The sequence below is a fragment of the Plodia interpunctella genome, chromosome 7 (assembly GCF_027563975.2).
Source record: "Plodia interpunctella isolate USDA-ARS_2022_Savannah chromosome 7, ilPloInte3.2, whole genome shotgun sequence".
NCBI classification, from domain to species: domain Eukaryota; kingdom Metazoa; phylum Arthropoda; class Insecta; order Lepidoptera; family Pyralidae; genus Plodia; species Plodia interpunctella.
This window is the reverse complement of record NC_071300.1, coordinates 1,544,579-1,571,177: the sequence shown is the minus strand read 5'-3', so window position 1 is coordinate 1,571,177 and position 26,599 is coordinate 1,544,579. Positions and strand designations below refer to the sequence as shown.

General features: G+C 41.2%; 2 protein-coding genes across 4 annotated transcripts; both read left to right on the top strand.

Annotated features, from left to right (window-relative positions):
• The first annotated feature begins 52 nt into the window (after window positions 1-52).
• Window positions 53-23,642, top strand: TBC1D5 (TBC1 domain family member 5). 3 transcript variants are annotated; one of them, XM_053747503.2, is made up of 13 exons: window positions 53-260; window positions 347-417; window positions 1,248-1,382; window positions 1,614-1,713; window positions 1,796-1,912; window positions 2,991-3,118; window positions 4,086-4,136; window positions 4,825-4,927; window positions 5,732-5,850; window positions 6,743-6,885; window positions 8,902-9,126; window positions 9,752-9,885; window positions 21,085-23,642. In XM_053747503.2, exons 1-13 carry the CDS (start codon window positions 258-260, stop codon window positions 21,340-21,342), a joined length of 1,587 nt encoding a protein of 528 aa, XP_053603478.1. In that variant the 5' UTR covers window positions 53-257; the 3' UTR covers window positions 21,343-23,642. The 3 variants fall into 3 exon arrangements, with proteins under 3 accessions (XP_053603478.1, XP_053603479.1, XP_053603481.1); XM_053747504.2 differs by having other exon boundaries at window positions 9,742-9,885; window positions 21,085-21,309; XM_053747506.2 differs by lacking the exon at window positions 9,752-9,885 and having other exon boundaries at window positions 21,085-21,309.
• Window positions 23,643-23,775: 133 nt separating this feature from the next.
• Window positions 23,776-26,412, top strand: Vps51 (Vacuolar protein sorting 51). Its single transcript, XM_053747502.1, has one exon. It carries the CDS (start codon window positions 24,202-24,204, stop codon window positions 26,302-26,304), a length of 2,103 nt encoding a protein of 700 aa, XP_053603477.1. The 5' UTR covers window positions 23,776-24,201; the 3' UTR covers window positions 26,305-26,412.
• The last annotated feature ends 187 nt before the right edge of the window (window positions 26,413-26,599 follow it).

Below are 26,599 nucleotides of genomic sequence, written 5' to 3'. Positions count from 1 at the left end.
ATAGTAAAAAAAGTTTAAAAAAAAAACAGAAAATGACATGGATTCTAATGTCAGTCAGTTAAGTCAACGTCAGGTCCTGCACGGCACGCACAGCTGAGCTGGTTTTTGTGGCTCAAGCAAGAAAAATAGTTCTGTTGAATTGTAGCATGAAACTATTTAATTTATTGCAAGAAACTGAAACATATTAATCATGATTGATTATTAAAAATACAAACGTTGATTGCGTGTACACTTGTTTGTTTTTGTTACTGGGGAAAATGGTAGGGTAATCTATATGTAGTTGTTATCAGTGAATTTTATTTTATTTGAATGTTTCGGAGTAATTACCTATGTTTTTGTTTATCAGGACAACAACAATCACTCAGATCACTCGCCGAGTTCACCAACTAAGGAGAGAATAGAAATCCGCGATTACTAGTAAGTTTTTTCTTTGTTCAAGTTGAATAGCTTTTTTATTTTTTTGCCAGTATCATTTTCTGTTTGAACACTACTTAAGACTTTGTGTAAGTATTTTAATAGTATCTAAAAAAAACAGAGCCTACATTGTGTTGATAATTGTCCAGTTGGACTAGACTAATTAAGTTGAAATATAATAAATTACACATATGTGTAACCTGAATGAATAAGTTTAAATATGGAAATGAATTAGAAAATTAATGAATTTATTTCAATAATTGGATAGGTATTTAGTATAAGCCTCATCACACTGTTTTAAAGTTATTTACTCGTATGTAGAAATCTCAAAACATACAAAAACTTCCCTGACCTAGACTGATTATGATGATTGCGAGAAATTATTTAATTACTAGGATCTTGTCAAGCTGATAGTCAGGTGGTTCGACAATCCGTAATTTTTTTTGAGGAAGGGATCATTTCCAAAATCAATCATTCATAAAATTGACATTACTACAGTACAGAGTAATTAATATACAGTCATAAGGTAAAACTCATTCTTGTCTTGTTAAAATTTGAAAAATAATAATGACAACGCGACCGCAGCATTCGAAACACTCTGCAAACCACCGATGTGTATCTTGAAGTTTGGTGATTTTATCTGGTGATTTTATTTATATAATTTATTTATGCCTAGTTACTAAACATGTTTTTTAAAAGCTTGTGAAGTACAAAAGGTAGGAAAGCAAACCCTGCGTTCTGGCACTCAATAATTGAGGATGGAACCGGGAAAACACTTTAATGAGGGAGAGATTAAACTAAAATAAACTAGTGACCACTCTTTCTGTCCACAGTTTGCAACTGCCAGAATGGGGGTTGGAGAGTCTGAAGAATGCAGCAATACAGCAGCGGCTGCCGAGGCCCAGAAGCTTGGCGTGGGCAATCTTGTTGAATGCTGTGCCTCCACCTAACCAAGATATTGTATCTAGGTGTTTATCTTCGTCTTTTAGTCATATTCCCAACTAGCTGTAGCCTGAAGCTCTGCACAGAAGCCTATGCTTGTCTCTAGGTCATTAACTATATCTATTTCAAATTGCATCAAAATTAGCCCTGTGTTTTAACTGTGAGCCCAACACTGCTTGGGAGAATACCCATCTGTTGGCATTTCTACAATTTAATATTAAAATCAATTGCAATATTAAAAGCAATTTTTTTTTCAGTGTCCAAACTCACAGGAAATTCTACAATGACTTGAAGTTGAAGTTGTCTATGGACCCTCGCGCGGTCATCGGCGATGATCCTCTGTCACAAAATGATGAGGTAAAATTTATTAACAATTGTGTGTACATTGCACGTATCCACACATAATAATGTCTATCTGAATAGTACCTTTGTGTTTCAGAGTGCATGGAAGCAACATTTTTGCGACAATGAACTGAAAGCCCTGATCCTACAGGATGTTGTGAGGACTTTCCCTGACGAGTTGTACTTCAGAGAGAAGGATGTCCAGGATATTATGGTAATGCACAAGCATAAATACTAAAATTTTAATCCAAAACATTTACAAAGAATTGAAATTGAGATTTTTAAAGTATTAAAAAAATTTTTTAATGATCAGGAATATTTTACATGTAAAGCTAATTAAGTTTTTGATACATATAATTTGCACAAACAGTTTCAACAATTTTTTTTTTATAAATTTTACATATTTTTATTTATTTTTAAAATATTTTTTCTTTCCATATAATAGTCCATAGTGTGAAAAGTATGTATAATACTATATATTAAAGGGACGCAATACAATATTATAATGATGTACTTATTTAAATGATGTACTTATTTAGAAATTTACTACAAATATACAGGGTGATTTTTTATACATTGGCATTATTTTATCTACATGCTCAGTCAGTCATGGTATTGAACAACTTTTCGTATGGAAGTATCAAGCAACCTTGAAATCGCGAAACAAAATCAGCTGATTCATACATTTAGATTTCTTTTTTCGCGATTTCGGAGTTACTCCCATGGTCCCATGGTCTGAGCATGTAGACAAAATATTGCCAATGTATAAAAAGTCGCCCTGTATACCCTGAATAAATAGAAAATAAAATAAGATTTGTTCTAAACCGTTATGTAGATATTGTATTACTATTCTATTTAAGCGAATAAAATGATTTGATTTGAATAAAATACAGTTGTTAAGACAGGTCCAACGCTCAACCGACCACCAGCAATCTAGGAATTAACCCGTATCTTGCTTTTAAACAACTATAAATTGGTATGTAAACAATGTGTGTGTAAACAACGGCTGACTGAGCGGTATATTTTGACGACCTCAGTGGCGCAGTGGTAAAGTTCTTGCCACTGAACCGAGAGGTCCCGGGTTCGATCCCCGGTCGGGTACGTGATGGAAAATGATCTTTTTCTGATTGGCCCGGGTCTTGGATGTTTATCTATATATGTATTTGTTATAAAATATATATCTATCGTTGAGCTAGTATCCCATAACACAAGTCTCGAACTTACTTTGGGGCTAGCTCGACTGTGTGATTTGTCCTAATATAGTTATTTATTATTTATTTATTTATTGTCAGGTGGAAGTGCTATTCTTCTGGGCGCGGTCTCACTCTCACGTGGGGTATCGACAGGGCATGCACGAGATATTGGCTCCGGTGATGTTCGAACTCTATTTAGATAGGAAATTCGCTCCCAACAACCTGAGGTGAGGGAAATTTCTTCATCCTTACATTTTATAAAACAAAAAAAATATTTTAAAAAAATTTACAAAAAATACAGATTGACAAACGCATCAGGGAGTTTTTTGCCGCATCTGTCAATTCTGCTTGCGATAAATTCAATAACTACTGCACGGATTTTCATGCGGTTTTCCTCAATGATCCCTGAGGAAGGTTTATGTGTAAATTCGAATAAGTTTTTACACGAGCGAAGTCGGGACAGGCCGCTAACACTAAGTTAGTGAAGCGGGGGTGAAATGTCGCTTTACTGTCGAGGTGTATACTCTCTGGTTATATACTCTTTCTGCTTTTCACTTCGATTGCGAGGAAATAACAATATTATAATTAAGCGTTCTAATATAGATGGGTGTACGCACATGTGTTATCTTGGCTAATTCAATTCCTGGCCACTTCTAAGGTGACTAGCGGCTCGCCCCGGCTTTGCTCGGCCTATGTCACTCTTTGGTTTGCTTGGTTTCGCCTATATCTATGCCAAATTTCATCAAAGTCGGCCTAGTAGTTTTTTTTTTCATTACAAACAAAAATACAAATCATTCCTCTTTATAATATTTGTATGGATTAGACGAAGCCTTGAGTCATTTACTTTTGTGTGAAATTTTATTTTAAGCTCTTGATCAAAAGAATAAGTTTATAGATGAAGATTATATTTTATGAATTGTAGGTAAGGTATAGTCCAACCATAATGTCAAATTTTACGAGCATGAGAAGTAAATGATACTTAACGAAACATTTTTTAAAAATCTAGATCATCTTAGCCCAGTTCACATTTCGATCAGTGTTAAGTGCGAATGTAGGTCGGTGCACAGTCTAGACAGGCACTGATTAGAGCCGAGATCAAGTATAATTACTTAACACTTACACTGATTAAAATGCTAACCGGGCTTACATAAGTCCTCGCTAGGTCAACATAGTTTTTTTTCTTTTTTTTTTCAGTGACACACTAAAATACGTTTTGCAAGAAGAATATCTTGAACATGACAGTTAGTAAGTAATATTTATGTTATTATAATTTATTTTCATATAATTTAGTATAAAAAAGAATGCTTTTAAACAAATTTTATATCACAGGTGTGGATAGTGTTAAACGTCGTATCTTCTTCATAGTCGTATTCCTCATGGCTGAGGGTCGTGGTCATTACGTGGAATGAAGCACACACAACAACTTTCTTGGCATTATTAAAGGAGTGGTTTGCCATTGCATTCTCCATTTCACACACAAGTTGTCCTTCAACGGAAGCAAGTGGTGGTCTATGAAAACTACATGAGTCAGATTGGTATACAAACTCATGTGATACTAGTAGGATTCGAACCTGGGACCTTTCGATCCACAGGCGGGCGTCTTAACCATTACACCACCACCGCTTCGTCGTACGTCGTATAACCGACTCGTATATTTGCATGATTGTATTATAATGTACTATTATTTACTTTGTACAGTCAACAGCACATTAGCCTACCAAAATTCATTGCAAACTCGCCGCTATTACCACGCCATAGACGTTTGACTGTACCATGACGTGTTTTTCGGAATGTTTACGTTTGTCTTGTTTGAACTTTATTTAATCAAAACTATTAGCTACGCTGTGAAAGCGTTACACAGTACATATTTACATATATAATATTAGAAATGGAATCAATTTTCTTGTATTCAAATGACATGTTTTATTCACAGCATGTTATTCAACTCAGTAATGAAGGGATTGGAGAGGTTCTACACAACAGGCGACGTCGTGCCCACCTCCGAGGGGAGAATGCCCACTTCAAACGTAGTCCACGTGCGTATTGTGCAATCACGAGGATAATTACCGTCTATCCCACTAGTCCCATTGAGTTGTCCCATAATGGGACAGCTCGATTTCCTCCCAGTAATCAAAGGGGGCAAGTGACACTAATATTTTAGACGCAAAAGTCTTATTACCGTCGTCACTGTGTCAAGGAGGCTCTGTAGATGAAAAATAGGGTCACTTACGTGTGCTTATCGTCGAAAAAGTAGTACTTGTATAGTTTGGATCTAGTACCTAGTAGATTTTTTTCAAGAAGTATTCTTCTGATACCAATTTCAAGCAAAACCAAAAGGTTTAAGTCACCTTTTGGTTTAGCTTGAAATTGGTATTATTATCATTCCTCTAAAAAGTTGTGTGATACGCGGGGCTAAGACAGACGTTTGGGGAAACGATTTGCATTCTGCTGTCATTTGAACGTTCTTCAGCCGCAGAGCGTCCGGAGTTTGTATCGTCCAGCGCTGCGTTTGCTGGTACGTACGCCATTCTAGAATGTTTTAAATGAGATCGAAAACTATTGTACATTAAAATTATAAGGGCGTGTGACACACAAACGTACATACATAACAAGAAGGTAATTATATATTGGCGGACTTATCCCATGAACGGAGGGCGAAGTGATGTTTTGCATTTCACTTCTCACTATCGAATCGATTCGAAATGAGACGCAGCGAACCAATCGCATTGCGGTGTGGTTGTCGTTGCGTCGCGATGGCACGCTGTGATTGGTTAGCTGCGTCTCACTGCGAATCTCACGGCAAAGCCGATAGTTCGAGAGGATATTTATATTTGTTCCAGAATCCCAACGAAGTAGTGAGATATTTAGAGAAGATTAAGGACGAATACTTGGTGCCGCTCGACGCTGAGTTGGCCTCCCACTTGAACGACTGCAATATCTCCCTAGAATTGTTTGGAATGTAAGCGAGTCTTTTTTTAACCTTCTTTTCGAGTCGTCATGGCAATTTATATGTGAAATGGGTCTCTATCTATATGTATTAAAATTTAAGCCATAATGTAACATAGTATTATGACATAATGGTTTTTAAGCGTAACGTTCTTACTCTATTCGAAGCATAGCTAACCTAACCTAAAAGTTAATTATGTCAAATTTACCCTTATGCCAAAAATCAATTATGCCTTAGACCTATTTATTATTATGCCAAAATATTTTATGGCGGGATCGCCACATGATGATCCACGGAATATTTCAATTATAATATATTGTCTAGCATTCATACTCGTACGTAATTTAGTACGTCAATTGCACTGGCCACCAAAATTGCATTAGAGAAAGTTAAAACTGTTCGTTCTAATTTTAAATATTTTTTCATTTGTCAAAGTCATTCCCGCCGATTGTTGTGAGCTATTAGTTTTTTTTTTTTTACTTTGAAACGGCGGTGGTTAAGACGTCCGTCTATGGATTGAAAGGTCTCAGGTTCGTATCCTACTCGTGCGAATGGATTTGTATATCAATCTAAGTCATATGAGTCAGATTGGTTTACAAACTCATAGTTATTTTCATGGACCACCACTTGCTTCCGGTGAAGGAAAACATCGTGAGGAAACCTGCACATTGGTGGACAGTTTAGTTCCCTAGTGTGTATGCGACTACCTGCCACTAGATGGCGGAAAGTAGTCGTAAAAGTCATGTCAGACGCCTTTAGGCGACTTGAATAAAATCTGACACCAAGTGTTAGCAATAACGCACTCGATATGATGATGATGATGAGTATTTTTACTCATATTTTAATTGTCATTATACATTGTTTTATTTATTAGGACATATATTATAATATTAAACGTTTTCAGTCGTTGGCTACGTTTGCTGTTCGGCCGAGAGTTCCCTCGTTCGGAAATCCCGCATCTCTGGGGATTCCTGTTCGCGGACGGCCCCACACTGCCTCACATACATTTTGTTGTCATCGCCATGCTCATCTCTATTAGGAATATACGTAAGTGTATCATTTTTATTTATATACATATATATTAAGTGTGTACGTATGTGTATAAGTTTATATTATTTAACACTAGCAACCTTGCAGCACTACAAAGATGACATCATGAACAACATTTGTTGTACGACTTCTGATATAACTGAATACATTAAATAAAAATTATTTTCTAAGTTACTATTGTCCTTTGCTAATATCCGTACATATGTTTGCGATTTTGCGTTAGCGACGCCGTCCCACGTCACGCGCGATCCACGTCGCGCTTAGCATTGAAACTGATAAAGATTTATTTTTCTGTGAATTTATAATTTTACGAATTATCAAATTTTGTCGAACAAACATGATTGTTTATTAGGCCATCTATATAGTCCTGGGAGGTTGCTGGTGTTTTAAAAAGCTGGTGTTATAGTCTATTGCCACATTTACACTCAGCCCTATTGGGCAGGGAAGTCCTATTGGGCAGAATTGACGACCTCGGTGGCGCAGTGGTAAGGTTCTTGCCACTGAACTGAGAGGTTCCGGGTTCGATCCCCGGTCGGGTCATGATGGAAAATGATCTTTTTCTGATTGGCCCCGGTCTTTAATGTTTATCTATATATGTATTTGTTATAAAATATAGTATCGTTGAGTTAGTATCGCATAACACAGATCTCGAACTTTGGGGCTATTTCAATCTGTGTCATTTGTCCTAATATATTTATTTATATATTTTATTTAAGTAAGCACCCCAGTGCGCAGCGCGAGTATGGAAATAGTTTACTCGCACTGTCCCTGCTCGTGTCACTGCCGCTGCCCGGCGCACAGGAGTGGAGTAATAATTTTAGAACTTTATGAAATGGACAATACGACAAAACAAACTAGCGTTTTTTATTTTATTTTTTACGTACAGGAGAGTAAAATAAGCGACCCATATCTTTTAAATTTTTTATCCGACGTTTATTTACAAAGATATAATTTTTTGAATATTAAATTATTTTTCCGGCAGTGACGTAACTCTGAGACCAGTTTGTTAAACGATGTCAGTGCTTACTTTTCTTAATTTCCGGAAAAAAAATTGTATGACTGACATATATGTCAAACGTCAAACCAGTCCAGTACCTACTACCTACCTACCTACACATTTGATTTTAGAAACCAAAATTGTAAACGTATACAAAAGGCGAACGATGGAGCATTAACACAAGAAAAATACCTTCTACGAAAACAAACAGTACTTAAAAAAATTTCGCGTTCTTTTTTAACCACGCTTGCATATTCATTAACCGCCATTATAACATAATTTGTTTGGTTACTTTTATTATCTCATGATGAAGACCAGCGAGGGATTTGTACGCGCCGACGCGAAAGCCGAAATCTTCCAAAAGTAGATCTTCTGATGCTTCTGGAATATATGCACAATAATGAAATGTACAACGCTATCGAAATAAGAGGAGCGAAAGTACTCATGTTGCCTCGAGATTCCTACGTTGACTCTGCGATTTTATATATTATTAGAAAGAAAAAAAAAACATTTCATTTCTGGCATTTCTTCTCAGCAGTGGTCGTTCCGAAATGCCAGTAGTTTGTAGCTTGTGAGAAATAACTATAAATATAAAGATTGACGAGAAAAAGTGCCTGTGAAGGTCTAATTTCTGAATAAATGATTTGAATTTGAATTTGCGATTGGTTACGTAGAAAGAGGGATGGAAACAGCTGCATTATGAAAAGTGACTCCGGAGCGCAGGGTTTTATTCAAGATGTATTTTTTGTCGTATTGTCCATTGAGCACATAATATGGGATGACTTATACTGATCAGACATAATGCTTCGAACCAGCAACCTCGACGAGATCGACGTCAGAAACTTTTGCGAGTCGATAAATAAAGAAGAGAGACAGAGAGAATAAGACTATGAAGACTGAGTGTGAACGCTCACTCGCGTCGTTATCGCCGCAGAAGTATTTAGAGAAATATTTCCGGCAGCGGCAGGAGAAGTGGCAGCGGCTGAGTGTAAATGTGAGGTATGATATTCCTCCAGTGGTAGACCCCGACGCAGGCGTGGTGCTGTCGGCGCTGATGCGGCCGTCGCCCCTGTCCGCGGGCCACGTGAGCGCGCTGGCGCTGCACCTGCGGCGGCCGCTGGACCACCCGCGTCCGCCGCCGCCGCCGCCGCCGCCGAGACACGTGGCCGTCCCCGTCAATGGGGATTGGTCTTCGGAAATACCACCTGATGAAGATTCCGGCTCCGAAGGTGTGGCCGAAGGTAAGTGATTTTTATCACATGATTGAAAGTCTAAATGGTTCGATTAAATATCAAAATCTCATGTGGTATGTGTAAGATTCGAATCTGGAACATATTCGAATCTTACACATAGATGGAAGCTTATACACAGGTATCTTTACCATTGGATTATCATTGTTTTTAGAGAAAGAATAAGCAAAAAAATAAAAGTACTTTTTGATTAAGTCGAATTGAGTGAATTGAAGTAGTTTGGTTTTGGCAAGTAAGGATTTAGTAGCCATCGGCGTAGAGTTTTGGTTTTGCCATAGGGACGTTAAAAAAAAAGAAATAAATACATATCGGATACATACCGATATATGTATCGGAACAGAAAATAAAACTAGTTGTGATCGGCTTTCTAGCTAGACTGAGTCGACTGCCATAAAGAGCATCTAAAAAAGTTAAGTCAATCGGTTTTCTGCTGCAAAAGGAATCTAAGACGTCCGATGTGATGTCTGTCTGTTTGTTCGTTCGTTTGTTTGTTTGTTTGTTTGTTTGTTTGTTTGTTTGTTTGTTTGTTTGTTTGTTTGTTTGTTTGTTTGTTTGTTTGTTTGTTTGTTGATTTGACGTTCGAAAGAGACGAAACAAACGCTGTAGTGTGTGGCAGGCGCGGACGTGGCGCGGGAGCTGGCGACGCTGGCGCTGCTGCGCGCGCAGCTGCCGCGCGCCGCCGCCCGCCTCGCGCGCGCTCTCCCGCGCCCGCCCTCCGCCGCCGCGCAGCCGCTGCGCCACATACTGCAGGTCTGTCTTCAATATTGACTCGTGTTCGTACGAGCGTACAGGTCTACCACTTTTATAAGTTACACCGATGTACCTGCGTAGAAGTCTAATTTTTGTACGGCGCGAAAATATTTTAACTAATCAGAGCGCGCCATGTTTGTTTACCCGCTAACAGAGCTGTCCGCTATTGGCTGACGCGTACGCGCCATGTCTGAGTCCGCGCCGTCGCGTCGTACGCACGAATCATTAATATTGCCAGTGTAACTTATAAACGTGGTAGTACTGTAATAGGCTAGAATATGACAAAAATAAAATCACACTCCATACTAAATAAATGACATGAACGAGTGACGTAACAACTTGCTATAATAATAGAACCGTTTTTCCCCCAAAGGGTAGAAAACGGATATTTAGGTTTCAGCCGTAGCTTGAACCATTTGAGATGACGCTTACGTTAAATACATAATACACACTTGTTTCCCACGTCTTATCTGTACGAGTACAAGAGACGACGCATATCGCTATCTCGTTCCCCCGGTGTGAGCAGCGCGCGGCTGGCGGAGAGGGGACCGATTTGGTTTCAGTACCTCTCGAATGAGCCGGCAAGGTAATTGAAGGCATGGTTCAAGCTACGGCTGAAACCTAAATATCCGTTTTCTACCCTTTGGCGGAAAAACGGTTCTATTTAGGTGTTCGAGCCTATGCTTGAACCATTTGAGATGTGTTTATATTCTGCCGGCGCTGCTATAAGCGTACTGTGAATAAATGTAATGCTAATAGTTATTATGGGATGAAATAGTACCTAGTAAGGGGTTTGAATTGAAAGAGACTTAATAAAATATTTGTATGTATGTAACCAAATTATATATTATAAGTATAAACTTCTTCACTATTTTGATTATGAAAAATTAACAGAGATTATTAAACAGTAGAAAAATTTTTGCTTAAATTATCATTATTCATTTGAGATTCCGGAGGTAATTCTCGAAAATAATGTTTAAATATTGTATTTTTTTATTTCCAATTACCTTTCTTCATAATTTCGTCAATATCAAATCTATTATTTACCCAATTGTCAGATGCCACCACTGCTCTAAAGCTTCCGGCCGGACAGCCTGACATACCCGCTTGACGGAAGAGGGTTCGAATCCATCCAGCAATTACCGCTCGTGATGCATTCTTTATAGTGCCTCTTGTAGTGATAAAAAGGCTCTCCGTTGCTGATCCCCGGCGGCGCTCTTTTGAAGCATCAATGGATTTCCTAATCCACAATGGTACGTTGAGACGAGGGTCATCAAGGTCATTATTCTTTAAAACCCAACCACTGTCTATGTGTGGCAGAATCAGTTTTGGACCCGAACTGTGGTGTAAGAATAATTTCACTTCCGTTATCTACGAATGATTTTTGGTTGACACTTAACAACGTAAGGTCGTAAACTCTTCGTCCCGAGGCCAATAGGAGAAGGACACAGGTATGCCGAAAAACTTGAAAGAGACTACTTTCATCTAATTTGTAAGAAATCTAAGAGATCGCCCATTTTCCATGGTAGTGGTTTTTTGGTTGGCGGGTTTTTGGAAAATATTGCCTTAAGTGTATGCCTCACCAGATTGTGTGAGCTAAATTTCTCAGAACGTTCGGGATTAGCGAAGGTAGCTACTACTGATTTATGAAGAGCTATAGTGCGGGGAGCAAGTTTAACACGATAATATAAATGACAGAGATATTTCGCTAAATCGGATGGACTTGGGTCGTTGGTTGAAATGTTTTTCGATGTGGACCATTTTTTCCACTGTTCCATACAGGTGTATATGTTTTTATGGTTGATTTTCGCCAGGCTGTTTCTAATAAATTCACGTCATCGTGAGACCAGTGGCTTACTTGTTTCGACCAGCCTGTATCTTCCAGACCAATAAATTTAAGTTCTCTACATTCTGCGGTGGGCGATTTGTCCGTAAGTCTATGAGATTGGATTTCAGGTCTACTAGTTGAAGTGGTTGGTCCAGGGCTCGTCTTCTCAACTCTGGTTCCCAAAATGCTTTCTCCCATTTGGGAGCTACGATCAGATAGGTCCCTTCCGAGCCCTCCAGATGACGCAGTACTCTTGGAATCATTGATGGAGGGGGAAATACCCAACCTAACTTGAAGCGCCATGGGCGACTGAATGCGTCCGTGAAGTGACTTTGGGTGTCCTTTGCATCTTCGCTGACATACATTGGAAGTACTGCAGAAGTTGCTGATGCGAATAAGTCTATTTCTGGTGTCCCAAATTTTTGAAAGACTTTTGAAGTTATTTCTTTGCTCAGATGCCATTCTGGGAGACATTTTTCGCGTGATAGAACGTCTGCTAGTCCATTGTAGATTCCGGGAATATAGCGGGCTATTAAATAACATTCCGATTGTTGGCAGAATTCTAGTATTTTTGTGGCCGTGCTCAACAGTTTTTGGGATTTGGTTCCGCCTTGTTTCATTATGTACGCCACCGTCGTTTTGTTGTCGCATTGAAACATTATTGTTTTGTGCTTCAAATATCTGGAGCTCATTCTGATTAGTGTTTCGTACAAGGCGTGCAGTTCTTTCTGGTTGCTGTGCCAACTTCTTTGTGCTGTGGTCCATTGACCCGCGAGATGCCGTCCATTTATTACTGCACCCCAACCATTGCCTGCTGCATCTGTCGTTATGAATATGGACGGGTCTGGGATGTGTATTGGTGCTACATTGTGGATGTTTTTTCTCCACCACTTTATTTCTTCCAGCGCTTTGTGAGAAATCATCATTTTTGAATGTGGTTTGTCTAGTGGGAGATGCCTTGACTCCCTCTGGATAATTCGACAATGTAGGCGACCCAGTGGAACGACAAATGAGGCAAAGTTGAGTTTTCCTAGTATGCTTTTTGTACCACGCCAAGTCCAGCGGCCTTCCTTCAGCAGTTTGTCCAAGTGACGTACAATGCCCAACTTTTTTTCCTCTGACAGGGATTTGACATTTTCTTTGGTGTCCCAAATGATACCGAGGTATTCCATCCTCATTGATGCTGTTGTCGACGACTTGCTCCGATTTACGTTCCATCCAAGTTCTGTCAAGAAATTGGTGACGTAAGCAGCTTGATCTTGTAAAGTTTTTGAATCCTTGTGTATTAGCAGAAAATCGTCCAGGTAAACGACTACACGGATGCCTTTCATCCTGATCACATGGGCGATCCAATTTGTTATCTTGGTGAAAGCTGCTGGAGCGCTCGCCAGACCAAAGGGCAGGCATGTCATTTGGTAAACCATACCTTGGTAACTGAGAGATAAAAAACGGCGATGACTGGGGGTCACTGGTAAGTGGAAATAAGCCTGAGAAATATCCAATTTCATCACGAAGACTTCTTTGTCTAGCAATGACGGGAGTTTTAAATGGTTTAGAAGACGGAATTTGGGTGTTATTACGTGACGATTTAAACCTTTTAAATTGAATATAGGACGGAAAGACCCATCGTTCTTCTTTCTCAGGAACATTTCTGACAAAAATCCTCTTTTGTATGGGCTTTCTTCTAAGGCTCTCGATTTTAATAGGTCTTGAATTTGTCTTGACATTTCTGGATTTACCTTTGTCCGAAATCTCCTGATGTTTCGGAAAGTGAACTTTCTTAATGGAGGTATTGTTGAAAAAGGAATTCTGTAGCCTGCGATAAAGTTTTTTATAAGTCTTGGTGCAGATTTCCACTTTCGGACATAATATTGGAGGCATCCCGCCTTGAAATAGTCATTTCCTTTTGTTATCCCCCCCCCCCCATTTTTTCTTATACTGATGTTGTTGTTGCTGCTGTTGTTGCTGCTGTTGCTTAGGGTGGGGGTTATATTGTTTCGATGATGGTCCTCGTCCGGCTTCATTTCTTCCTGTTTTGTTGTATTTCTTGTAACCGTACGATTTCGACACGTGTAACGGTTGCGGACGCTCCCCATATTTATCTGTTCGACGTGTTTTTGTTGTCGCGTGTTTCTTGGTGAACGGAAAAAACTTCTTAATGTCTCCAGTGGAGCAATCTTTTATGGTTTGCGATAGAAGGTTATCGCAAAATAAGTGCGTTTCTGAAGGTGGGATGTTATGTAAGGCTTCATTAAGAGCTTTGTTCGGTACCTTATATACTGCCCTTCTTTGCTCAATTACTTCCGCCCTTCGACCACAGACGTACTGCAGGAGAGAGTCGGCATTAGCTTTATACTTTGATGTCCCAAAGTCTCGCGCCACTGTATTTTGGGCGTCGGGGGATAAACCGTTAACGAGATCGTGAAAATCTTTTCTCTGTTGTAGAAGGCCATGCGTAATTGCTCCCAATACCGTGTCGAACTTCTCAAGTGTCATTGTCGATTTCCAGGTACGAGGGGAGGTCAAAAAGTTCGCGGAATAAGGGGGAAGCGGGTTGAAATTAAACATTAAACTATTTTTCCTTTTCAATATATTCTCCCTTAACTCTAATACATTTTTCAGATCTCTCAAATAACTTATTTATACCATCGAAAAAAAATGATTTATCTTTGGTGTCAAAATAGGTCGAAATTGCCGACTTCACTTCTTCATCGTCGCCAATTTTTTTTCCACGCAGCTCTTTTTTCATTTTTGGAAATAGATAATAGTCACTGGGTGCCAGGTCTGGACTGTAGGGTGGGTGGTTCAATTGTTCGAAGCCGCATCGGTGAATGGCAGCCATCGTAACATGGCACGTGTGAACGGGTGCGTTGTCAAGCAGAAGGAGCACACCTTTTGACAACTTTCCTCTTCTTTTTTCCTTAATAGCTTCTTTTAATCTTTCCAGTAAAGAAGCGTAGTACTGTCCCGTTATAGTCACACCACGTTCTTTGTAATCGATCAATAAAATGCCTTCTGTATCCCAAAAGACAGTCGCCATGATCTTGCCAGACGATTGTGTCACTTTGTACTTCTTTGGAGGAGGTGTGCCTTTTTTATGCCACTGCATCGACTCTTGCTTCGACTCAGGTTCATAGTGGTGAACCCAGGTTTCATCACCAGTAACAATCCGGGCCATAATTTCTTCCTTTCTCTCCACAGAGCTCCAAAAACTGACGAGAACACTCGACACGTTCACGTTTTTGAAGTGGCGTGAGCATTCTCGGAACCCATCTTGCACTGACCTTAGTCATGCCAAGATGATCATGTAGAATATTCAAAATACTGGTTTCGGATACTCCATTACTGCAAGCTGCTTCTTCGTCAACCGGGCATCTTCCAATACAAGTTTTTCTACTTTTTGGACGATTTCCGAAGTGGTGGCCTCAATTGGCCGTCCGGAGCGTGGGTCATCTTCAATGGACTCTCTTCCTTGTTTGAAAAGACCATGCCACTTGTGTTTACAAGTGGCATGGTCTTCATGGTTTTTCCAGGGGCAGAGTCCCCGTAAACAGCCAACAGCTCTTGAAAAATAATCTGAGCGGATTTTCCTTGCTTTGTAAGGAACTTAATAACGGCGCGGTGTTCAATTTTCTCCATACTAGCTGATTTCTTCCGGATTCAGTTGTTTACAGGTCGATAACACAAAAGTTAATGACCCGATTCGTGGGCTTTCGTCTCATTCCGGTAAGGGGATGGGGAATCAGTGACGAGGCAACGGCCTCTTTACTGAGGTGTCGGTCGCTGTCTGTCAAAACAGACAGGTCGTTGGGTTGGGAAAGTGCCACAAGAATGGGGTCTGTCCTACTACCTATCTCAGGTCGCGATATCCGCTCAAGCCGGGAGAGGCCGGCGAGCGATCTCAGCGGGCGGGATAAGAAGAGACAAACCTATGTAATGGGGGGGGGGGTCACTGGGGGTCTGTTATGAGGTCTCTAGGGAACTGCTTGGAGTCGGGAGGACGGGCGTGGTACGGGGCCAACTCCTGTATGTGTGGCAGGGTCGACTCGTCTACACGCTTCAGTAGCCTCCTCGTTAGATGCCTAATATGGGCATCTAGGCTTTCCATCTGCAATCCTTTTTGGATCGTAGAGTTCCTCACGTAACGGGGGGCTTTCGTGATGACTCGGAGTGAAATCGATTGTTGGGCCTCCAGCTGATTTTTGCGCGTCTGGTTAGTGAGCGCGTACCACGCTGGGGCGGCGTATGTCAGTCGGGGCCGTATGTATGTTTTATACACACCGAGTTTCACTTTTAAGGGGAGAACTGAGTTTAAGACGGGACGCAAAACGGCTCGGGCAGCACGAGTAGAGTTGATAACGGCGTTAACTTGATCCTTCATCGTCAGGCGCCGATCGATTTGGACGCCCAGGTATTTAACCGGGCTAGTCCAAGCGATGTCTTGGTCCTGTAGACGGAGAGGAGGGGGCAAAGCGGTGCGGCTTACCACAATGGCTTGCGTTTTAGCTACATTGATCGACAGCCTCCAGCGGGATAACCATTCGGGGAGGGCATCGAGGGTTCTCTGGACTACCTTGGCGGCATGTATCGGACTGAGTGACGAAGCGTAGTACGCTGCGTCGTCGGCATACAGGGCTAGGTGAGAACCTTTTTCTAAAGGGATGTCATCGGTGTATCGCGCGTAGAGTACGGGAGAGAGGCAACTGCCTTGGGGAACGCCGGCCTCTATGGTGCGTACTGTAGAGGTGGCGTCTTCGACTGCTACTTGGAACTGTCTGTCTACGAGGAAGTTGGCCACGGTCTTGACGATTCGACGGGGAGTCGTAGAGGTGGACAATTTGTAGATCAGACCTGGGTGCCAGACACGGTCGAACGCTCCTTCCATGTCGAGAAAAACACCTACGGTTTTTTCCCCTTTATTGAAGGCTGTCGTCATATGGTGTAGTACCCTTGTGAGTTGGAGCGTGGTGGAGTGCTCGGCTCGAAAGCCGAATTGCTCGTTTCTGGGGGTCAAGTGAGGTGTGAGATGTAGTAATAACAATTTCTCGAACACCTTGGAGATGGTAGCGAGTAGCGTAATGGGGCGGTAACTCCCTGGATTCAAGACATTTTTGTGGGGCTTGGGAAGCATGATGACACGACCTAGTTTCCAAATGGAGGGGTAGTGGCCCGTGCGCAAGACTCCGTTATAGAGTCGCGTCAGAACTGCGATTGCTCGCGGAGGGAAGTGTCGCAGGGCTTCGTTGGGGATGCCATCGGGGCCTGGGGCTTTGCGTAGCTTCGTTTTCTTGACCATCCTAAGGACTTGACCCGGGGTAAAGACTATGGGGTCTTCGTCCGGGGGAATGGGACGACGGAAGTACTCGTCCAGGAGCTTCTGGATGTCTTCAGCTTGCTGAGGGTCATCAGAGGGGTTCGGTTTGAATCGCTGCTCTAAGTTATCCGCGAAGATTTCCGCTCTATCTTCCGCTCTGTACCGGGGGGTACCGTCGGAGGCGTTGAGGGGGCGAATAGGCTGAGGCTTATTGGAAACTTGCCTGCAGAGCCTGTGAATAGACGTCCAGTCGTCACTCGCCGACTCCATGGTCCGTAGCCAAGACTCGGAAGCCTCTGTTTCCAGAGCTTTCGCAATCTTTGCTGACATAGAGTTCACTCGAGTTTTGAGGGATGGGCATCTGGTTCGTTGCCAGCGTTTTCGCAGGGTTCTCTTTTCGGCTATCATCTCTAGAATGTAGAGGGGGGTAGGGCGTCTCTTGGGGGTACTAACGGTGTCAGAAGTAGCTTGTTTTAGGGCCTCTTGTGTTATTTCACAGATGTGGGAAGCTAACTGCTCTACGTCAGCCGCATTGCTGACCGGTGTCGAAGAGAGGTGCTGCTCTACATACGTGCTGAACTTAGCCCACTCAATTCGGGGTTTGGGGGGAGGGGTTGGCTTGGCAGTGTGGGACTCATCCACTGTTACGAGGACAGGCTGATGGTCGGAGTCCATGTTGTCGTTGAGCACTTCGGTGGTAACCTTTGACGCTGAAATGCCTTTGTACAGCGTGAGATCGATTACGTCCGGTAAGTAGGCGGCGGCTCCGGGGTAGTGAGTCGGTACTTCCGCGCCTCTCACCTCGTAACCCACTCTTTCAGAGTCGTCAAAGAGGCGGCGTCCATTTGGGCATATACGCGAGGAGTTCCAGGCGGTGTGTTTGCAGTTAAAGTCGCCGGCTACGATCGTTGGAAGGGACGAGTCCAGTAGGAGATGGATATCGGCCACTTTTAATTGATCGTTCGGTGGTTTATAAAGTGCGAACACACGAGTCGGAGTAGAGTCAATACATATCTCAACGCCTAGTGCGTAGATAGACTGAAGTTGCGCGCGTGGTATCGGTTGATGGATAATTTTCCTCTTGACCAAAACGGCGAGGCCTCTGTAAGCTGCGCCGTGGTCGGAGACTGCATCAAAACGATAGACATGATAATTTGGGAACTTCAGCTGATCCGATGCTCGCAAATGCGTTTCTGAGATCAGAATGATATCGGCGTTATGCTCGGTTACCAATGATTTCAGAAGGCTGCGTCTGACTTTGTTAAGTCCGTTGGCATTCCAGTGGATGATTTTAAGGGGTTTGTCACACACTGTTGGGCAGTAGTGAGGCCATTCCTCTGAGCACTATGGGGACGATGTCCTGGTCGGCTTGGTACGCAACCAGGATCTCGACTAGAAGGTCGATGACCGGCTGGACGTTCATCCTTCCCGTCTTGGTAGCGTCCTTTGCCTGTTCGGGACGTTGGGGCTCGGGTTGCTGAGGGGGGGTGGCCTTTCTAGGGGCGGGCTTCGGTTTGCCTCCTACAGCTGTGGGGCGCGGTTTGAGGGCGGGCTGCTCTGCCTGGGGCTGGGGTTGTTCGACTGGGGGGGAGCCCTTGGCTTTCCTACCTCGTCGCCTACGGCGCTTCGGTTTATCCGTGCGCTCAGTGGGGGCATTGGCCTCTGCCATGAGGGAGGTGGGCATCGTTTCTGCGGCGGGGGTTGTTGCAGCTTTTGGGGGGCGGCTGGGGGCGGCGGTCAGGAGGACCGTACCTGCCTTCTTATTGCGCATCTCCTTACGGAATACGGGGCAGGACACGTTGTTTGCCGTGTGCGAGCCCTTGCAGTTGGCGCAAGTTGCCGGTTCCTCTAGCGGGCGGGGGCATTCTCTAGCGAAATGCTCTTCGCCGCAGCGGACACAGGCGGGGCGGCGGTGGCAGTTGTGGGAGCTGTGCCGAAACTGCTGGCATCGGTGGCATTGGGCGGGGCCTTTTTTGCCACGCCAGGCTTCAATGGTGATCCCCGGCATGCATAGAAGTTCGCTGACTTCATAAATGGCGGGGATGGTCTCAGCATTCCGTTGGAGCTGCGCGAAAAATATGCAGCCCGGGCGGCCTTGACGCGCGCGTATGGGGCGCACGTATTCGGGCAGGAAGCCTAGGATGCGAAGTTCGTCCTCTATGTCGGACGGCTTCGTGTCGGCTGGTAGACCTCTAATGGCTACCTTTAGGCTGCGTTCTGCGGGGAGGGAGTAAGAGAACCAGGAAATACCTGCTTCCTTTTCTAGCTGCGTGAGGTACCGCTGGACTGCGCGGTACTCGTCCTCTTCGCGCGGCATAAAACGCACTCCTAATGACCCGATTACGTTCAAACTTGATATATATACTCTTAATGAGGTGCTCAACTAGTCACTACCTGGACGAGTAAACCTACCCCCACCAACACCTCCATTCCGCGAACTTATTGACCTCCCCTCGTAGGTGAAACGCTCGTCAGTATATTATTAACTTTAAGGGCATGGAAAGCTGGTGTGGCTTGATATTGTTTTTGTTTTTCACTATATCTTATGTTCTTCCAACCCTCCTGGCCAAACCGCTGGCACTGAATACACTGAGCAACAAAATATGGGTCGGCCTTGGTTATTTTTGGGTCGCCTTCTACGGTGTTTGGTTCGAAATTAAACGTTTCCACCTTTTCGTTTTGCAATTTAATCAATTCCCTCTGCGCTTCGCATATTCTTTGCCTCAAATCCGTTTCGCGCTTTGAAACAGACCCTGCTCCTAGGCTTGGGCTATCGATTAAATTAGTTGAGTAAATTTCTTCCACAGTTTCCTCGTCTGCCTGGGTGCTGTCTAGTACGGAATCGAACGAAGAATTGAGCATCTCCTGATCTGTGGGCTCGGGTCCTGTTCTTGGTGTTAAGTCGGTAGGATTTTTTCTTAATGCTAAAGCACAAACGTCATCGAGTTTTTTATTGTGGTCTTGTTGAGATCTAATCAACTGGTTGAACATTTCCATCTGTTGGTTAAGGACAGAGGCAAGAAGGTGTTCGCTATTATTTAAATCTCGCGAACTGGTCTTTTGTTTCGAAGGTGGAGCGTCCTCGTTAATTACAGACTTTCTTTTTCGCGAAGAATGTTCCCTATCCCCACGACCCTCATTATGTGAGGAATATGGCGATGTTAAAGATTCCACACTGGAGTCTCTTAACTCAGCGGATGCGTTTCGTCTGGTGGTTAATTTAGTTTTGATTTTATTAACAGCTTCTCTAAATCGTTTATAATTATCCCCTGATCCGTAGAGTCTTTCAGAGTAATGTTGAGGGGTGTATATTAAGGCTAAGTCTGTAGTCGGGATAGCAAACCTTATTTTGCTATCTAAACTTGTGAGGGAGTCTTCACCGAAGAGATCTTTAAAAGAGATATCAGCAATCTCCCATATGCGCCAATCCTCTGGGAAATTCTCATCAAGACATTTTATCACATCAGTAAATGCATCTTCATCACCGTTCGGGAAGGGCCTGACAGCTAACTCACCCAATGTCGTTTTGGCCATTTTCTGTAACCAACGGGAGTGATAAAGTTAATAAGTTGCCTTGGTGAATCGACCTTATCATCTTGATGAGATGACTGTGTCGTCTCGATGGAGCGACATCGTGTCGCCTTACGATTTACATGAATAATTATATATATATATATTACTTGTATACGTGTGCACTGTTCTAACGTTCAAAGCGTACTGAAACCAAATCGGTCCCCTCTCCGCCAGCCGCGCGCTGCTCACACCGAGGGAACGAGATAGCGATATGCGTCGTCTCTTGTACTCGTACAGATAAGACGTGGGAAACAAGTGTGTATTATGTATTTAACGTAAGCGTCATCTCAAATGGTTCAAGCATAGGCTCGAACACCTAAATCTTACTTTTAAATTAATAACATCGAAAATCCAGATAGTAAATATCATAAAGAGCATTGTTTCTTCTAAGAGTTTTTAAATAATTCATCAAATATATATTTTTTTTATCCTACAAGAAATATAAACAAGTATATTACTTTTACCTGTCACATTTCATCCACAGTTGGCAGCCCTAATCCAATGTCGGAACCACGCATTAATCGACGTCGAAACAGCCCTAGAAGCGGCCGAGGGTCAGTCTACAACACAAACTGACACCCGCAAACAAATAGTCCCAGTAGCTTTGCCCCTCCGAAGGGGAACTACCCAACGGCCGGTCGCGCCAAAACTGAAAGAAGTACAATTGAAAGTGTTCAACCAATCAGAGTGCAAACCCAGTAACTTACCATTCATGGACCCTTTGAGGTCCAGAACAGAGTGACTAAGAAGAAAATTTATGTTATATAGTTTTTATCATTAAGATTGTGATTTCATAAGCAAATGTTGAGCAAGAAGTCCTAAATTGCATTTTTAATTCACGTTTTTGTAAAATTTGGTGATTTTTAACACCTGTATCTGTGTATGTATTCCATAATAAGTAAAAATAAGAGCGGATCCAGTATTAAAATTGCCCTTAAAAATAATGAGAATATCTAGCTTCCTATAAGATCGAAGTTAAACCGTGTATAAAATACATTCCTCTTAAGCGTCTGTCGCTAAAATTAATGAATTTGGTTTGCTTCATAATTTTATATGGAAATTTGTTTTTTAAATGAAATGAAGAAGAAGAAGTAACAGAAATGAAGTTAAAACCTTTTTTGTGATTATCTGAAATATGAAACAAAATCGATCGACTCAAGAAAAACATACTTGTCCAGTATTAGAAACAACAAATTAAATTTATAGCAATAAAAATTAGTAAACATTTTACGTGTCAAGCAAGCTGTGTGTCGAGTTAATAACGTCTACCACATTTTTTAGTACCGCTCCCACAACGCAAATTGTCGTTCATTGGAAAGTGAGCTTTAAAGCGTGCACTGTAGACTTGTTTTACGTTGACAAATTAGCGGACTTCTCGCTGTCAGCTCTCAATTTGTTAATATAAGTATAGACGCTTTAAAGAACACTTTTCATTTAACATCATCTTGTCGGGTAGTTTGGGGCAGTGGTCCAACTGCTTCGTCCAACTAGTTGGACTATGGGTCTTTCTTTACCATGTAAATGCAGTTTTCCAACCCGCTATTTTATCTTTCCTTCAAACAACGAGACAAAACATATTTATACTAAAATGGTCTTAAAATATTCGTTAATTTTTCACGAGTAATTCTATTTACACATAATATTTTCGGTAATACGGAGAACAATAAAAATTTCACAAAACATAGATTTCTTTTGGAAACAAACTAAACATTTGGGAGATAAATATAAGTTGCTGTATTGAATACGCACGTCACGTAACTCCTCTATAGTTCCTAGTTGTAAGGAAACCAAGTAACCGTTATGTATAACATATAAAATAATTTCTGAATTAAGAACCAACATATCCAGATACGTGCAAAACAATACTTCAGTGTTTTTATAGTTTTTTTTTAATGTGTTTATAAAATTAGTAGTTCACAAACAGCAACTTACTCCGAAAGTCGAAGTACGAAATTAAAAATTTGTATATTTACTAAACGTATTACGCAGTCAGTTTAAGTGAGGGCGCTGTCTCCTGTTGGCAGCATTGGGTGGTTTATCAACCAATCTAAACTGTTATATTTGTTACTTTTGTTATTAAAGGTTCTCAAAAAGCCGGAAACGCATCGGTGACTCGTATAGAGTTTTTGGTATCATCAGGCAACGGCAAGCCATAGCTTTTTGCCCACTATACTATTTAAAATGTTGAATTTATAGTCCACGCCGCGGAAGAAGACCGCGGCAATATGTGTAACTGTCAATAACAGCTCGGCCACGTAGTTGTTGTTAGCGACTGCAGCGCCGCCTCCAGGAACTTGTTTTTAGCGCGGACTCTTGTTTTTTATGTTCATATGTTGAAGCATACCTACTTTAAGCTGAAATATGTACTATCACTATCACGATTTAGAATATTAGAAATAGAAAGAGACAAAACATACTTTATGTTTTGTCTCTTTCTACAGCCACAGATATGTTCTTATATCTGTGACTTTAGCTTAAAATGATTGAATTTATGATTATGGGGGTTAATAACTATATTTTGTGTCTATCGAAAAAAAGTTTGATTATGTATGGATTTTACACGGTAAACATTTTGTATGAAATACGATGTGATATTCCTTTTTGTGGTAGCATTTTTGTTTTCATTATCATTTCATTATCTTAGTTACCTTAGTTTATAAAAAAAATTGTGGCTGTTATGGTTGTGTTTGTACAAAGAACGGAACTGAAGTTCAAGTTTAAATTGTAAAAAATAATAAAACAAGGCCAGAACATAAAGCAACTTGTTCGTTTCGCAGACTTTAAATTGAATGAGCAGGACAGTACTCAAAACCAATGTGAAAGTGTCGCATGATTTTATGGGTATAGCTATCAGTTATTTCCGAAAAATGTGAAATTGGCCAAGAATTTAGTTTTAAGACCAAAGAACAATTATGATATATCAGAATTTATGTACTAAATATACTGCCTTTTCTTTATTTTGTTAAACATAATTAGTATAGCATATTATAATGTGAAAGTCTGCTTGGATATAGTTAGCAAAATTGTAATAAACTGGAGACATAAGAATGTTTATTTTTTATTTGTATCTACTTTTCTTATTTTTTCTAATGCTGATATAAACGATTTACCTATTCTGAACTTTGTTGGATACTCTGGATTATTAAACCACAAATATAGTTTGCGAAAACTGGCCATAGGCGATTGCCAGGTCAACCGGTGACTCAACAGCCTTAGCATTCATTCGCTTGTTCTAAATCAGCTGTGAATATTTATACAAGTTTGTGAGGATTTGTGTATGTTTGTGCCTATAGGGCGGAAAATAAATTTCAAAAGGTTATTCAAAAGGTCATTTGGGGCTGTAACTCAGCGAATCCCGGGATCAGCTATAAAAATAAATAATAGGACTCTTTGCCTTTTCATATATTAAAAAAGTGGTATTTGACATTGACACTAATAATAACATGACTTTGACAGCCAATCCAACACTACAAAAAAACATTTATTTTAGATTGGTTTTTGGTAAAATTATGAAAAATACGAAAAAATAATTAAGTACTGATTGGAAGTTTTTTGATTAATTAATTTAAATTTAAGCTGGAAATTTTGCCACCTAGAAAATATGGCAGAATCTCAAGCAAATGGAGATAATCCGCTGGATATCGACGGGAACAACTTTAACGCTGACTTATATCTTGAAAATGTCCTGAAACGAGCTACTCTGCGACAAATCATGGACAAGGAGGCCGAAGTGGTCACCCAGAGCCAGTTTCTCCAATCAGAAATGCAGACCTTAGTCTATGAGAACTACAACAAATTCATTTCGGCAACTGAGACTGTACGCAAAATGCGTTCAGATTTCAAGATAATGCAAGAAGAAATGAACAAGCTGAGTGAGAACATAAACAAAATTACTACCTTCAGCTCCCAGATCTCAGAATCCTTGAAGGACAGTGGCAACAATGTGAGTAGACTTTGTGGAACACGGCAATTGTTGGACAAACTTCAATTTCTTTTTTTATTGCCCACTCAGTTGAATAAAGCCATAGACGAAAACAGGTACGCTGATGCTGTCCACGACTATACCCATGCTCAAAGAGTGTTGCAAAAATATGGCAACCAACCTTCTTTTCAAAGCATCCAAACTGAATGTTCTGAGATTATTTATGGCTTAAAAAAAACTTTGAGAGATAGATTGTTAAGTCCAGAAACTTCGGCTTCTGAGTTAGCTGAGAGTGTGGGCTTATTGAGACAGCTTCAGGAAACTGATTCATCCCTGAAAGACATCTTCTTGAGCTGTGCTGAAAGTAGACTCGACAAACATCTACAGACATTAAGTGGCATGGTTGAAACAACAGACATTTTGGAATGGGTAGAGAAATGTAACAATACATTGCTAGCGGACTTGGGAATAGTTATATCCTGCTACCATGAAATGTTTCAAGACAAAGAGGACACAAATATCCCGGAGTTTGCTGATAAAATTGTGATGCAACTGTTCCATCTCTTTGAAGAAGTCGTTAAAAGACCAGAGAATGTTGGCACTGAAATTTTGATTAGAGGACTGGATAAATTCTTCAGGAAGTTACAGGCTATGACTGAAATAATTTCGAGTGATGCAATGTCCAATAAAGCTGTAGAGTTAGTAGTGCAGTGTATAGATCACAAAGCCACAATTCAGTACCAATCAATACAGTCACATTTCAAAGATAGCTTGATGAAAGTCCGACAATCTTTAGCCAGCAAAGGAACTGAAAATGCAGACTTGAAAGATATCCTCAACTCTTTGCAAGTGTATCTCATGCAGAAAGTCCAAGCTTCTCTTCTAGATCTGATGGCATTTTTGCAAAACAATCTGTCTTTTGGTCTCAAGCAATGGTGTGCCAAATCTGTGTCAGACGCTTGCTGGAAGATTGTCTCAGAAACCATGGTGAATCTGTCAGATATAGTCAAGACATCCTGTTTGCAGACTTCAAACAACAACATTCCATTTGAATTACTACTGATTCTTGCTAAGTTATGTTTAGAAATGCAAGACAGTGGAGTAACAACATTACATAGTCACTTGTTGAAGCTATTAGAAGAATCAGCACCTGGCTTGACAATAGAGAATAGAGATACCAACAGTATAATGGTACATTTATCGACAGCAGCACAAGCAGCATTAGATTCAGAGGTAGTATTTATAGGGCAGACTGCAGCTCAGATGCTGAGGGTGTCCGTTTTAGCGAGAGATTGGTTACGAGCACCTGAACCACGAGGGCCTAGAGCTGTTTGCCGAAGAGTCGTGGAAACATTAGCCAGTGCCGACAATGCTGCAGCTCAACTTTTCCCAACTAGTGTGAAACCATCCAGTGATTCAAGTAGGAGAACTATTTGGTCTCGCGCACCATCATCCTTCTCACCAATAAATAGGATTTTCTCTGAAAGAATTGAGGTTTTCAGTCCGGCTGGTGCGGATAGAGCGGCGTTGTCAAATGGAGCTTTAAAAGTCGCGTTAAAGGCCTTGGTGGAATGCGTACGGCTGCGAACATTTGGGAGGCACGGATTGCAGCAGTTGCAAGTTGATGTGCATTTCTTGCAACAACGCTTGTCGTGCATGGGCAATGACGAGCGATTGCTTAATGCACTATTAGAGGATGCTTTAGCCTCTGCTCAGTTGAGATGTGTGGACCCTCAGTTGATGGAGCCTAGTATTGTAGACATTATTTGTGAACGGGGTTGAAGTTTTTTTATTATTAAGTAAAATGATATATAAATATTTATTCTCAATACTTATATGTTAAAATTAAGAATGTAAATATATTTTAATAATAAAGCCGTTGTAATTTTACTTTTTTGTTTTTTCTTGATACAAAATTTAATTCAACATGAGAGAAACTCGAATAGGCATTCTTGGCATGACATTTTTATTACCTACCTACCAAGATAAAATCAATAAGCACCATAAATTATCACTCTCAGTCTCAAAAGTGCAATTCCCTACATTTCCGCGGCGCAAACTTTTCCTAATGTTATGA